The 14,912-nt window shown below is 52.4% G+C and overlaps 1 protein-coding gene across 4 annotated transcripts in view; it reads right to left on the bottom strand.

Moving 5' to 3' along the window:
* Positions 1-14,912, bottom strand: part of crocc (ciliary rootlet coiled-coil, rootletin) — a 67,664-nt gene that overhangs the window by 12,978 nt on the left and 39,774 nt on the right. For all 4 annotated transcript variants that reach the window (XM_033048387.1, XM_033048385.1, XM_033048386.1 and 1 more), the window contains exons 21-31: positions 13,813-13,992; positions 12,994-13,128; positions 11,308-11,451; positions 9,498-9,736; positions 8,496-8,655; positions 6,861-7,028; positions 5,305-5,689; positions 3,858-4,105; positions 2,848-2,968; positions 2,102-2,265; positions 384-824 (exon numbers count right to left, since the gene is read on the bottom strand). In XM_033048387.1, the coding sequence (XP_032904278.1) occupies positions 384-824; positions 2,102-2,265; positions 2,848-2,968; positions 3,858-4,105; positions 5,305-5,689; positions 6,861-7,028; positions 8,496-8,655; positions 9,498-9,736; positions 11,308-11,451; positions 12,994-13,128; positions 13,813-13,992 (2,385 nt within the window). The remainder of the gene's footprint in view (positions 1-383; positions 825-2,101; positions 2,266-2,847; positions 2,969-3,857; positions 4,106-5,304; positions 5,690-6,860; positions 7,029-8,495; positions 8,656-9,497; positions 9,737-11,307; positions 11,452-12,993; positions 13,129-13,812; positions 13,993-14,912) is intronic.

Raw genomic sequence — 14,912 nt, 5'->3', positions numbered from 1 at the left:
GAACTACCTCCTCTGCCAGCTTGTTCCATCGACCCACCACCCTTGTGTGAAAACGTTACCCCTCAGATTCCCGTTAAATCTTTTCCCCTTCACCTTGAACCTATGTCCTCTGGTCCTCGATTCCCCTACTCTGGGCAAGAGACTCTGTGCGTCTACCCGATCTATTCCTCTCATGATTTTATACACCTCTCTAAGATCACCCCTCATCCTCCTGCGCTCCAAGGAATAGAGTCCCAGCCTGCTCAACCTCTCTCGATAGCTCACACCCTCTAGTCTGGGCAACATCCTCATAAATCTTCTCTGAACCCTTTCAAACTTGACAATATCTCTCCTATAACACGGTGCCCAGGGCTGAACACTACTCCGAACGCTTATGACCTCACCTGGAGTATGCGACGGTCGTGTTCGCTGGTGCTCACGGCCTTCTGCAACTGCTGGGCCTTGTCCTGCAGGGCTGAGGCCCCGGCTGCCTTGTTGCTAAGCGACAGCGTGAGGCCCTGCACCTTGTCCTTCAGCTGGCTCTCCCCCTCCTCCGATTTGGCCAGGGTGGCGTGGAGCCGCTCGGCGGTGAGCTGCAGGCTTCCGGCCTTGGCCAGGCTGTCGGCCAGCTGCCTCTGCAGGGCCTCGAGCCGCTCCTGCAGGGCCTGCACCTCGACCTCCCTGTCGCCCGCCACCAGCCTGCTCCGCTGCAGCTCTCCCTCCAGTGCGCGGCCCCTCAGCTCCAGCTTGGTGATGCGGCTCTCCGACGCATCCAGAACGTCCTTCAGCTTCCGCCGGTCAATCTCCAGCCTCGCCTCGTTGCCTTTCAGTTTGCTCATCTTGTCCTGCGGGCGAAAAACACGCACAGAGCTCGGCTTGTCAGCTGGGTAGAGCCGCTGCCTTGCCGCGACGCAGGCCCGGGTTCAAGTGTCAAAGGTGAAGGGGGGGGGGGTGTCAAAGGTGATGAGGGGAAGGCAGGAGATGAGGAGGAATTTCTTTACCAAAAGGGTGAAGAATCTGTGGAATTCTGTCAAGGCCAAGTCAGTGGATATTTTTTAAGGCGGAGATAGATAGATAGATTCTTGATTAGTGCGGGTGTCAGGGGTTATGGGGGGAAGGCAGGAGAATGGGGTTCGGAGGGATAGATCAGCCATGATTGAAAGGCGGAGTAGACTCAATGGGCCGAGTGGCCTAATTCCGCTCCTATGTCTTATGGTCTTATGGCATTTTCAGTATGTAGTTTCCCAGCTACCTCCGTCATTGTAAATGCTCTCTCTGCCAAACCAGGTCCCAACACTCGATGCCAAGAGAAATACAGAGTGTGCGCCTGTACCACAGCCATGCACACTCCTGCCCTCCAGACACTCGCCGCAAACTCGGGAACTTCCAGTCCTGCTAAATCTAGCCAGCAAAGAGTTTCCTTGCAGTCATTTGTCTCTTTCTGTACATTTTTTAAGGATGTCTCATCTATTCCTTATATGCAGTAGCCCAGCGGGACAGGCAGCATCTCTGGAGAGAAGGAATGTGGTGACGTTTCGGGTTGAGATCCTTCTTCAGACTGAGAGTCAGGGGAACCAGAGATATAGACGGTACCATTTCTCCTAAGTGCCGCCTACATCCCTCCTTCCCCTTTCTTCAACCAGCCTCAACCACCACCTCTGGCAGTTTGTTCCACACTCCCACCACCCTTTGCGTTGAAAAAGCTACCCCTTAGATTCCTATTAAATCTTTTCCCCTTCACCTTGAACCTCTGCACTCTGGTCCTCGATTCCCCTACTCTGGGCAATGGACTCTGTGCTTCTACCCGATCTATTCCTCTCATGATTTTGTAAGATCACCCCTCATCCTCCTGCGCTCCAAGGAATAGAGTCCCAACCTCTCTGTAGCTCAGGCCCTCGAGTCCTGGCAACATCCTCATAAATCTTCTCTGCGCCCTTTCCAGCTTGACAACATGCGGCCTCACCAACATGGTCTACAACTGCAACGTGGCCTCCCAACTTCTATACTTATGAGACGACACAGTTAGAAGGGGAATAGAGAGGGCTAAAGCACAGTAGAATTGGGCTAGAGAGAGAGAGAGAGAGAGAGGGAGAGGGGGGGAGGGTAGGTGGGTCAGGCCTACCTGCGTGGTCCTGCGTTCCGTGTCGGCCGACTGGATGGTCCTCTCCAGCGCGGCCATCTTCTCCAGCTGCGCCTTGCGTTCCCGATCGTTGCGACGCATGGTGTCCTCCTGCAGCACCAGTGCAGTCTGCGCGCTGGTCAGCCGCCCATCAATGCCCTTCTTACCTGCAAACACCCAGACTTATCACCCGGGGAACTGTAGAGCCATCAAGCTCCGAATGGCCCAACAGTGCACGCCGACCAACAGGCCCCATCTACGCTGGTCCCATCTGCCTGCAAATAGACACAGGATGCTGGAGTAACTCAGCGGGACAGGCAGCAGGAATGGGTGACGTTTCGTGTAGAGACCCTTCTTCAGACTGAATGTTTCGTCACTCCAGAGATGCTGCCTGTCCCGCTGAGTTACTCCAGCATCTTGTGTCTATTTTCGATGTAAACCAGCACCTGCAGTTCCTTCACACACGCCGGCTTTTTGGGCGACACTCACGTAGTCGCCCAAAGAGTCGTACCTTTTTCTGGTCGCCGCTGGATTTTCAACATGTTGAAAATGTTCGGCCACCTGCTGCGACTGTGACGGGTGCCGGCAAGTCGCCGAAAAAACGATCGCGTAAGTGGGACAGGGCCCTTTTTATTAAACTAAAACACTAAACTCAAACGCTGAAACGCAAACATTGAACGAAACTCCAACAGCAAAGCAAACTAAACACGGCGTTCGACTGCAGAGACGCTCTGCCTGACGCGACTCACCTTCCTCACACTCGGCCAAAGACTTCTGCAGCTGCTGCAAGCGGGCGCCGATGCTGTCTCGGTCTCCCTCCATCTCCTTCAGCTGCCTGCACAGGTTCGACATCTGCATGCGGGCTTCATCCTGCGGGCAAAGTTAATTGGAAGAATTATCCGGGGCAACCCCTCGGAAAATAGAGGAAGTACAAACACAAAAAGGTGGTGGAGTTTGCACATTACAAACAGTACGATGAACGCCTCAAACCTGTCTCACACCCTCTGCTCTTATCTCTGGACTTTGTTCCTATCATCTGCCTATCACAACCCCCCCCACCAGTGACCATCTATTACCTGCCACATTTTGGCCCACCTCTCCCCTCTCCCAATTTTCACCCCTCCCCCACCCTTAAATCAATCTAAAAAAGGGTCTCGACCCACAACATCACCTGTCCATGTTCTCCAGAGACAGACACAAAATGCTGGAGTAACTCAGCGGGACAGGCAGCATCTCTGGAGAGAAGGAATGGGTGACATTTCGGGTCGAGATGATATATCAGTCTGAAGAAGGGTCTCGACCTGGAACGCCACCCATTCGACAATAGACAACAGGTGCAGGAGTAGGCCATTCGGCCCTTCGAGCCAGCACCGCCATTCAATGTGATCATGGCTGATCATCCCCAATCAGTACCCCGTTCCTGCCTTCTTCCCATATCCCCTGACTGCTATTTTTAAGTCCTATCTAGCTCTCTCTTGAAAGCATCCAGAGAACCTGCCTCCACCGCCCTCTGAGGCAGAGAATTCCACAGATTCACCACTCTCTGTGAGAAAAAGTGTTTCCTCATCTCCGTTCTAAATGGCTTACTCCTTATTCTTAATTCCTTCTCTCCAGAGATGCTGCCTGTCCCGCTGAGTTACTCCAGCATTTTGTGCCTGTCTCCCAGTATCTATCCTCAGTTGGGGGGGAGGGAGGGGGTAAGCCAGGTGCTGCCGTCACCCTCTCTGTGCCAGCGTCTTCGCCCCGGGTCTGTCCTTACCCGTTCCCTCTGCGCGTCACGTAGTTCCTGCAGGAATTCCCGCAGTGCGGCCCGGACCACCTCCGGGTCGATGTCGGTGCTGGTCTGTTCGCTGCGGCTGGGCGAGTGTGACCGCGAGCGTTCCGGAGAGTCGGTGCGGGGGGCGGCGCCGCGCTCGGGGGTCACCGTCCGCGGCATCGGGCTGCCCCCACCCTCCGTGGTGGTGGTGGTGGTGGTGGCGGTGGGGGTGGCGAAGGTGTGGTCAAAGCCTGGAATCACACAAACAGCAATCACACGAGGGCCGGCAGTGTACTCTGTATCCTCCCCTGCTCCTCCTCCTGCACCAGCGGCTGGCTGGGGGTGGCATTAATCCTTAAACCCCTGTCCCACGGTACGAGTTCATTCCAAGAGCTCCCCCGAGTTTAAAAAAAAAACAAACTCGTGGTAAGCACGGAGAATGAACGTAGCGGGTACGTCGGAGCTCGGGGGCGTCTCTTAGCGCTAATGGCAAGTACTCAGGAAGACTCGCTAACGGCAGGTAAGCACGGGAAGACTAGTGAAGATTTTTCCACATGATGAAAAATGTCCACGATAGCCCCGAGTACCGACGAGTGGCCATTACCGTAAATCTCCGAGTTCGAATCAGGGCAAACTCAGGAAGAACTCTTGGAATGAACTCGTACCGTGGGACAGGGGTTTATATAAGGATGGTGATGAAATTGATGATATTGAGGGAGTGCAGCGTAGGTTCACAAGGTTAATTCCCGGGATGGCGGGACTGTCGTATGCTGAGATAATGGAGCAACTGGGCTTGTACACTCTGGAGTTTAGAAGAATGAGAGGGAATCTTATTGAAACATATAAGATTATTAAGGGTTTGGACACGCTGGAGGCGGGAAACATGTTCCCGCTGTTGGGGGAGTACGGAACCAGGGGCTACAGTTTAAGAATAAGGGGTAATAAGCCATTTAGAACAGAGACGAGGAAAGACGGTCGGCAGGGACTCCATGGGCCGAAGGGCCTGTTTCCACGCTGTATCTCTAAAGTTCAAAGTCTAAAAGCCCTGAGACATTTGAGTTTGAGTTTAGTTTATTGTCATGTGTACCGTGGTCAGGTGAGAAGATTTTTGTTGCGTGCTAACCAGTCAGCGGAAAGACAATGCGAATGAATGAATGAATGAAAGAATGAATGAATGAATGAATGAATGAATGAATGAATGAATGAAAGAATGAAAGAATGAATGAAAGAAAGAATGAATGAAAGAATGAATGAATGAATGAATGAATGAATGAATGAATGAATGAAAGAATGAATGAAAGAATGAATGAAAGAATGAATGAATACTTTGTCACGTGATGTGTCCCAGTGATTCATTGTTTTGCATACACAAGGTATTCAAACAGTCACCACATAAAGGACAGGGACAAGAGTGATACAATGACGTTAGTGTAGGGGAGGGGGGGATTACCTTTGGTGGGGGAGTGCCGCCGTTGGGGGGAGGTGCTTTGCCCACGGATGGCGGGGCTCTGCGCCCGCCCGGTGCGGCCGATACCCAGGGTGCGGCGCAGGGCAGAGTACAGGCAGCTGAGCTTGAACTCCAGGTCCCGCTTCAGCCCGTCCAGGCGCGCCAGCTCGCCCTCCAGCCCGCCCAGCCGCCCCTCGGCCCCGCTCAGCTTCAGGCTCAGCTGGTGGACGTCGGCCTGGGCGCGCTCCAGCTTCAGCTCCAGGTTGCGGCCGTTGTCCAGCAGCTTCTTCCCGTTGCCCTGCGCTTCCTCCAGACTTCCCGCCAGCTCCCGCTCCCGCATCCTCCACTCGTGCTCCCCCTCCACCACCTTGCGCTGCAGGCCGGCGAGCTGCAACGGCAGAGAGAGAATCACGCGCGCAGCCCAGACCGTCGCACACGAACCAACCTCCCTGCCATTGACTCCATCTACACCTCACGCTGCCTCGGCAAGGCCAGCAGCATCATCAAAGACCAGTCTCACCCCCCAGTCACTCCCTCTTCTCCCCTCTCCCATCAGGCAAGAGGTACAGAAGTGTGAAAACGCACACCTCCAGATTTAGGGACAGTGTCTTCCCAGCTGTTATCAGGCGACTGAACCATCCCACCAACAACCAGAGAGAGGTGCTGAACTACTATCTACCTCATTGGTGACCCTTGGACTATCTTCGGAGTCTCTTATAGTAGATCTTATAGTAGATCTTATAGAGATGTACAAAAGGAATAGGTCGGGGAAATGCACAGAGTCTCTTGCCCAGAGTAGGGGAATCGAGAACCAGAGGACATGGGTTTAAGGTGAGGGGGGGGGGGGGAGATTTAAAAGGAACCAGAGGGGTAACTTTTTCACACAAAAGGGTGGTGGGTGTATGGAACGAGCTGCCGGAGGAGGTAGTTGAGGCAGGTATTATCGCAACATTTAAGAAACATTTAGACAGGTGCATGGATAGGACAGGTTTAGAGGGATATGGGCCAAATGCAGGCAGGTGGGACTAGTGTTGATGGGGCATGTTGGCCAGTGTGGGCAAGTTGGGCCGAAAGGCCTGTTTCCACGCCGTAAGACTCAAAGTTAGATTCAGAAGTCATGGAGTGAGTGATACAGCGTGGATACAGCTGGCCCACGCCGGCCATCATGCCCCATCTACACTTGTCCCACATGCCTGCGTTTTACCCATATCAGTCTGAAGAAGGGTCTCGACCTGAAACGTGGCATCTCTGGAGGACATTCCAGAGATGCCGTCTGACCCGCTGAGTTCCTCCAGCTTTTTGCGTCTATCTTCGGTTTAAACCGGCATCTGCAGTTCCTTCCAACACAAACTAACAAGGAGATGGGCGTTGGGGGTCACGACCCCGCGTACACTCACGGGCAGGGTCGCGGGGGGAGTCACGGGGGGGTCGCGGGCAGGGTCACATGCAGGGTCACGGGCGGGGTCGAGGGCCGGGTCACGGGGAGGGTCGCGGGCGGGGTCGTGGGGGGGTCACGGGGCGGGGTCGTGGGGGGGTCACGGGCAGGGTCAATCATTCACCTCTTTACGAGCCAACTCCCGGCTGGATTCAGTTTGGAGGATTTTCTGCTTCAGTTCGAATGCCTCGCGCCTGCCCTCTTCCTCTCGCTGCTCCTCCAGGGTCACCCGGGCCTGGAGGTCCACGATCTCCTTGCCCTTCTTCGTGTTTTCACTGTCCAATGTCTTGACCTGAAGGGGAGGCCCGGAGAACAACATGAACTGTTTGCAAGGGTACATTTTCTAACATTATCTATGTTTCTACGATAATTGAACAAAGTATGTCACAATATTAGAACCCTTCCCTTCTGAGTCATTATAGACAATAGACAGTAGGTGGAGGAGGAGGCCATTCGGCCCTTCGCGCCAGCACCGCCATTCACTGTGATCATGGCTGATCGTCCACAATCAGTACCCCATTCCTGCCTTTTCCCCATATCCCTTGACTCCGCTTGGCTTGGGTCGTGGGATGTTATCCACGCCCGGACTTCTCCAATGACAACCCCAATTTCTATCCCGGGCATTCACCATGTGACAAGAGGTCAAAGCTGCCGGCTGGAAATGTTCCACCCACTCTCTTTGAGAAAGGCCCTTCCACCTGAGATTCACAACAAGACATTATAAACTCAAGGAGATACAAGCTACTGCAACAACAAAAAAAAGACACAGTGTGCTGGAGTAACTCAGCGGGTCAGGCAGCATCTGTGGAGAACATGGATAGGTGACGTTTCACAGAGTGCTGGAGTAACTCAGCGGGTCAGGCAGCATCTGTGGAGAACATGGATAGGTGACGTTTCACAGAGTGCTGGAGTAACTCAGCGGGTCAGGCAGCATCTCTGGAGAACATGAATGGATAGGTACAAAGTGCTGGAATAGGTGACGTTTCAGGTCGAGACCCTTCTTCAGACTGATATGGGTCAAACATAGAAAATAGGTGCAGGGGGAGGCCATTCGGCCCTTCGAGCCAGCACCGCCATTCAATGTGATCATGGCTGATCGTCCCCTATCAATTACCCGTGCCTGCCTTCTCCCCATATCCATTGACTCCACTAGCCCCTAGAGCTCTATCTAACTCGTTTGACCCATATCAGTCTGAAGAAGGGTCTCGACCTGAAACGTCACCTATCCATGTTCTCCAGAGATGCTGCCTGACCCGCTGAGTTACTCCAGCACTCTGTGAAACGTCACCTATCCATGTTCTCCACAGATGCTGCCTGACCCGCTGAGTTACTCCAGCACTCTGTGAAACGTCACCTATCCATGTTCTCCACAGATGCTGCCTGACCCACTGAGTTACTCCAGCACTCTGTGAAACGTCACCTATCCATGTTCTCCACAGATGCTGCCTGGCCCACTGAGTTATGGTGCAGCAGCATCTATGGAGATAAGGAAATAGGCAACGTTTCGGGCCAAAACCCTTCTGGAAATAGGCAACGTTTCGGGACGAAACCCTTACGGGTTTCGGCCCGAAACGTTGCCTATTTCCTTAGCTCCATAGATGCTGCTGCACCCGCTGAGTTACTCCAGCACTCTGTGAAACGTCACCTATCCATGTTCTCCACAGATGCTGCCTGACCCGCTGAGTTACTCCAGCCTCTTTGTTATCCTAAGCTCAGTAGTGCCCAATGATGGTCCCCTCCCCCCTTGGCGCAGAGCTACCTGCCGCCGCAGCTCCTGAAGTTCCCGCCTGGCCTCCAGGCGCGATCGCTCCACCTCGCGCAGGTTTGCCCGCAGGTCTGTCGAGTCCTTCTCACCGCTTGACTTTGCCTCGTCCAGGACCGAGATCCTCTGCTCCTTCTCCTCGTTCGCTCGTTTCAAACTGAAACAATAGACAATAGGCAATATGATCGTATTGAATGGCGGTGCTGGCTCGAAGGGCCGAATGGCCTACTCCTGCACCTATTGTCTATGTTTCCGTGATCCCTATACTATCCTCATATTATCTCCATTTTATTCCTACATTCCTGTGTTATTCCGATTTTATTTCACTCTGTGTCAAGGGTGTTGTCATGTGTCCCAGATGGAACGATGACATCCTTACATGCAGCAGCACAGCAGAATATGTAAACATAGACAATAGGTGCAGGAGTAGGCCATTTGGCCCTTCGAGCCAGCACCGCCATTCAATGTGATCATGGCTGATCGTCCCCAATCAGCACCCCGTTCCTGCCTTCTCCCCATATCCCCTGACTCCGCTATTTTTAAGAGCCCTATCTAGCTCTCTCTTCAAAGCATCCAGAGAACCTGCCTCCACCGCCCTCTGAGGCAGAGAATTCCACAGAATTCCACACACACACACACACACGGTGAAGCAGAAGCATCCTCGGCAACAGCGGCCAAAACCAGTCGCCATTTCCAATGTAAAACAGCTCAGTGCGTTGATTTGGAGATACAAGGCAGATACACCTCTTGCCTGATGGGAGAGGGGAGAAGAGGGAGTGGCCGGGGTGCGACTCGTCCTTGAATGTGCTGCTGGCCATTCTGGAAACAGGCCCTTCGGCCCACCGAGTCCGTGCCGGCCAGCGATCACCCCGTACACTAGCACCACCCTACACTCTAGGAACAATTTACAATTTTACCCAAGCCAACATGATATCAGGGACATTGCGGGCCGAATGGCCTGTTCCTGGGCTGTGTGCCAGATCCGTGTCGATCCTGTACCTGATTCTTTCGCTCTCTGACTTCTTGATGTTGGATCTGAGCTCCTCGTTGGACCGCTGCACCGCCTCCTTCTCCTTCACTTCATCGGTCAGCGAGCGCTTGAGGTCGAGTATCTCCTTGTGTTGGAACTCGTGCATCTCCTGGTGCTCGCGGATGCGGCGGTGAGCGTCGATCAGGTCGCGGCGGGCGCAGTCTCGCGTGTCCTCCGCCACTTGGAGCTGGGTCTTCAGTTCCTCCACCTGCAAGCGACAGGCACGAGCTTCAGTTTAAGAAGACCGGTCATGGGTAGAATGCAGGGCAATGGGGATAGGAGGGAGAGACAGATGATAAAATGGCCGAGTAGACTTGATGGGTCTAATTCGACTCCTACCACATGATCTTATGACCAATGTGGAACTCATTGCCACAGACGGCGGTGGAGGCCAAGCCAGTGGATATATTTAAGGCTGAGAGTGACAGGTTCTTGATTAGTGCGGGTGTCAGAGGTTATGGGGAGAAGGCAGGAGAATGGGGTTGAGAGGGAGAGATAGAACAGCCGTGATTGAATGGCGGAGTAGACTTGATGGGTCGAATGGCCTAATTCTGCTCCTATCACATAATCTTCCCCCCAGAAAGAGTTACGAGTAAGTTAGCTTAGTTTATTGGAGAAACTCAGCGGGTGCAGCAGCATCTATGGAGCGAAGGAAATAGGCAACGTTGCATATTTCCTTCGCTCCATGCAAAGAGATGAACAATCTCCACTATAGGAAATAGGCAAAGTTTCGGGCCGAAACCCTTCCGGGTTTCGTCCCGAAACGTTGCCTATTTCCTTCGCTCCACATAGATGCTGCTGCACCCGCTGAGTTTCTCCAGCATTTTTGTGTACCTTCGATTTTCCAGCATCTGCAGTTCCTTCTTAAACAAATAGCTTAGTTTATTGTTTGCTTATTATTTATTTATCGGCCTATAAGCTCAGGGGCGTGCGTGCCTTTGCGGTTGCAGCTCCGAGACTGTGGAACAGCATCCCTCTTCCCATCAGAACTGCCCCCTCCATCGACTCCTTTGAGTCGAGACTTAAAACTCATCTCTACTCCCAAGCCTTTCTTGACGTCCTCTGAGCGAGGGCTATATGTAGGTAGTGATGTTTGTATGTAATCTATGAACCACTGTTGTTTGTTATTATATTCTTATACCAATGTTTGGCCACTTTGGCCAACAAGAGGTGTTTTTTAAATGTGCTATAGAAATAAAAGTGACTTGACATAGAAACATAGAAAATAGGTGCAGGAGTAGGCCATTCGGCCCTTCGAGCCTGCACCGCCATTCAATATGATCATGGCTGATCATCCAACTCAGTATCCCATCCCAGCCTTCTCTCCATACCCCTTGATCCCTTTAGCCACAAGGGCCACATCTAACTCCCTCTTAAATATGGCCAATGAACTGTGGCCTCAACTACCTTCTGTGGCAGAGAATTCCACAGATTCACCACTCTCTGTGTAAAAAATGATTTTCTCATCTCGGTCCTAAAAGACTTCCCTCTTATCCTTAAACTGTGACCCCTAGTTCTGGACTTCCCCAACATCGGGAATAATCTGCCTGCATCTAGCCTGTCCAACCCCTTAAGAATTTTATAAGTTTCTATGAGATCCCCCCTCAATCTTCTAAATTCTTGACTATTTATTTATTAATCTATTATTTACCAGTTTATAATTTATTTGTTTATTAGTTAGTGAGTTTAGTTTATCGAGTCACGTATGCCGAGGTATTGTGAAGAAACTATCTGGACCTTTTTTTATAAAGCGAGTACATTCTCTTGCCCCATACCAACCTCCCGGAGAGTGGCCTCTCGCAGTCTCTGCAGGTCCTTGAACTGGTCCTCCTGGGTCTTCATCTCCAGCTCGTGAGAGTTGACCACCTCCTCAAACCGCAATTGGAAATCCTTCAGCTCCGATGTCAGGTCGTTAACTTGGCTCTGCAGCGATGGATGGGATGGTTTGGAGATTGGGTTAAAGGATAAAACAGGGGACAAAGATCAGTCATTTTTTAATCATAGGTAGACAAAAATGCTGGAGAAACTCAGCGGGTGAGGCAGCATCTATGGAGCGAAGGAATAGGTGACGTTTCGGGTCGAGACCCGAAGGGTCTCGCCCCGAAACGTCACCTATTCCTTCGAAGAAGGGTCTCGACCCGAAACGTCACCTATTCCTTCGAAGAAGGGTCTCGACCTGAAACGTCACCTATTCCTTCGAAGAAGGGTCTCGACCCGAAACGTCATCCATTCCTTCGAAGAAGGGTCTCGACCCGAAACGTCACCTATTCCTTCAAAGAAGGGTCTCGACCCGAAACGTCGCCTATTCCTTCGAAGAAGGGTCTCGACCCGAAACGTCACCTATTCCTTCAAAGAAGGGTCTCGACCCGAAACGTCACCTATTCCTTCAAAGAAGGGTCTCGACACGAAACGTCACCTATTCCTTCAAAGAAGGGTCTCGACCCGAAACGTCACCTATTCCTTCGCTTCAATGATGCTGCCTCACCCGCTGAGTTTCTCCAGCATTTTTGTCCACCTTCGATTTTTCCAGCATCTGCAGTTCTTTCTTAAACATTCGTAGTCATTTTATCATGGAGTGATATCGCGTGGAAACAGGCCCTTCGGCCCAACTTGCCCACGCCGGCAAACATGCCCCATCTACACTAGTCCCACCTGCCTGCGTTTGGTCCATATCCCTCTCAACCTGTCCTATCCATGTACCTGTCCAAACGTTTCTTAAACGTTGCGATAGTGCCTGCCTCAACTACCTCGTTCCATACACCCACCACCCTCTATATGAAGAGGTTACCCCTCAGTTTCCTGTTAATCTTCACCCCCCCCCCCCTTCACCTTGAAGCTATGTCCTTGATTGCGCCTGTACTCACTGGAGCTGAGAAGGATGAGGCGGGACCTCACAGAACCTATGAATAGTGAAAGGCCTGGATAGAGTGGATGTGGAGAGGATGTTTCCTCTAGTGGGAGAGTCTAGGACCAGAGGACACAGCCTTAGAATAAAAGGACGTACCTTTAGGAAGGAGATGAGGAGGAATTTCTTTAGTCAGAGAGCGGTGAATCTGTGGAATTCATTGACACAGAAGGCTGTGGAGGCCAGGTCAATGAATATTTTTTAAGGCAGAGATAGATAGAGTTAGATGGAGCTCTAGGGGCTAGTGGAGTCAGGGGATATGGGGAGAAGGCAGGAACGGGGTACTGACTGGGGACGATCAGCCATGATCACAATGAATGGGGGTGCTGGCTCGAAGGGCCGAATGGCCTCCTCCTGCACCTATTTTCTATGTTTCTATAAGATTCTTGATTAGTGCGGGTGTCAGGGTTTGTGGAGAGAAGGCAGGAGAATGGGGTTGAGAGGGAGAGATCGATCAGCCATGATTGGATGGCGGAGTGGACTCGAGTCGAATGACCTAATTCTGCTCCTATGACTTTTGAACTTGGGAGGCGGGGGGGGGGGGGGGGGCCCGTACGTACCCGGTCTTGTTCGTGCCGGGTGCCGGCTTCTCTCCGATGCTGCTCCAGGTCGATGGCGGCGTTGGCGAATTCCCGCTGAGCGCTGGCCAGCTTCTCCGAGAGGATGGCCTTCTCCGACTCTTTCAGGGACAGGAGCTGGGGGGGGGGGGGGGGAAAGAAGGGACAGAGTCACATTCAGTCACCTCAGCCCTGGTCTGGAGAGGCTCCAGGCAGACGTTGGCAAGCTGGACACCGGGTGTGAGGACACAAAGTGCTGGAGTAACTCAGCGCGTCAGGCAGCATCATCTCTGTAGACCACGGATAGGATTAAGGTTGGGGGGGGGGGGGGGGGGGGGAGATTTAATAGGGACTTGAGGGGCAACTCTTTCACACCAAGGGTGGTGGGTGTATAGAACGGAATCAAGGGATACGGGGAGAAAGCAGGAACGGGGTACTGATTGTGGATGATCAGCCATGATCACATTGAATGGCGGTGCTGGCTCGAAGGGCCGAATGGCCTACTGTTGCACTCAGTTACTCTGGCGGGGAGAGAGGGAGAGGGGGGGAGGAGGAGAGGAGGGGGAGAGGGGGAGAGAGGGAGAGGCAGAATCTGCAATTCGAAGGTAGACACAAAATGTTGGAGAAACTCAGCGGGTGAGGCAGCATCTATGGAGAGAAGGAATAGGTGACGTTTCGGGCCTCGGGAGGCCCGAAACGTCGCCTATTCCTTCTCTCCATAGATGCTGCCTCACCCGCTGAGTTTCTCCAGCATTTTGTGTCCACCTTCCATTTTCCCAGCATCTGCAGTTAGTTCACTCTTCCCACGCAACATCTCCTCACCTGCTGCTTCTCGTTCTCAGCCAGTAACAGAGTCTCGTCCCGCTCCTGCTGCAGGCCAGCCACCTCTTCCGCCAGCTCCTCTTTCTCGGCCTCGAAGCGGGCGTTGAGCTCCTCGCGCTCCTGCCTCAGCTGCTGGAGCAGCTCCTCCCTCTCCTCCTCCAGCCCTTGGCGCACGGCCTCCTGCAACACACACACACATATGTCATACCACAGCAGCAGCAGCAGCAGCAGAATCAGGCCATTCGGCCCATCCAGTCCACTCTGCCATTCAATCGCGGCTGATCTATCCCCCCACCTCTCCAACTCACTCTCCTGCCTCCTCCCCATAACCCCCCGATACAATAGACAATAAGTGCAGGAGTAGGCCATTCGGCCCTACGAGCCAGCACCGCCATTCAATAGACAATAGATAATAGGTGCAGGTACACAACTGAAGATGTGTCTGAATTGGTAGCAAAATCACCTAGTGGTCATCCCCAAGAATGTCAATTGTAGTGAAAAATCTTAGGGATTGCAACATCCAGTCCTACTAATCAATCTGGTGCAGGAGTAGGCCATTCGGCCCTTCGAGCCAGCACCGCCATTCACTGTGATCATGGCTGACCATCCACAATCAGTACCCCGTTCCTGCCTTTTCGTCATATCCCCCGACTCTGCTATCTTTGAGAGCTCTACCTAACTCTTTTGATAGTATCGAGAGAATTGGCCTCTACCGCCTTCCGAGGCAGGGAATTCCACAGATTCACAACCCTCTGGGTGAAAAGGTTTTTCCTCATCTCCGTTCTAAATGGCTTACCCCTTTTTTCTTAAACTGTGGCCCCTGGCTCTGGACTCCTCCACTATTTTAAAAGCTCTATCTAACCATGTGTTATCCATGTGTTACTCATGTGTTATCATGTAATAATTCAGATTCAGATTCAATTTTAATTGTCATTGTCAGTGTACAGTACAGAGACAACGAAATGCATTTAGCATCTCCCTGGAAGAGCGACATAGCAAATGATTTGAATAAATAATAATAAGTGATAATAAGTGTCCGGGGGGTGGGGGGGTGATTGGCAGTCACCGAGGTACGTTGTTGAGTAGAGTGACATAATGAC

This window comes from Amblyraja radiata, chromosome 31 (genome assembly GCF_010909765.2).
Source record: "Amblyraja radiata isolate CabotCenter1 chromosome 31, sAmbRad1.1.pri, whole genome shotgun sequence".
Classification (NCBI taxonomy): Eukaryota; Metazoa; Chordata; class Chondrichthyes; order Rajiformes; family Rajidae; genus Amblyraja; species Amblyraja radiata.
This window is presented reverse-complemented; position numbering and strand designations above follow the sequence as displayed.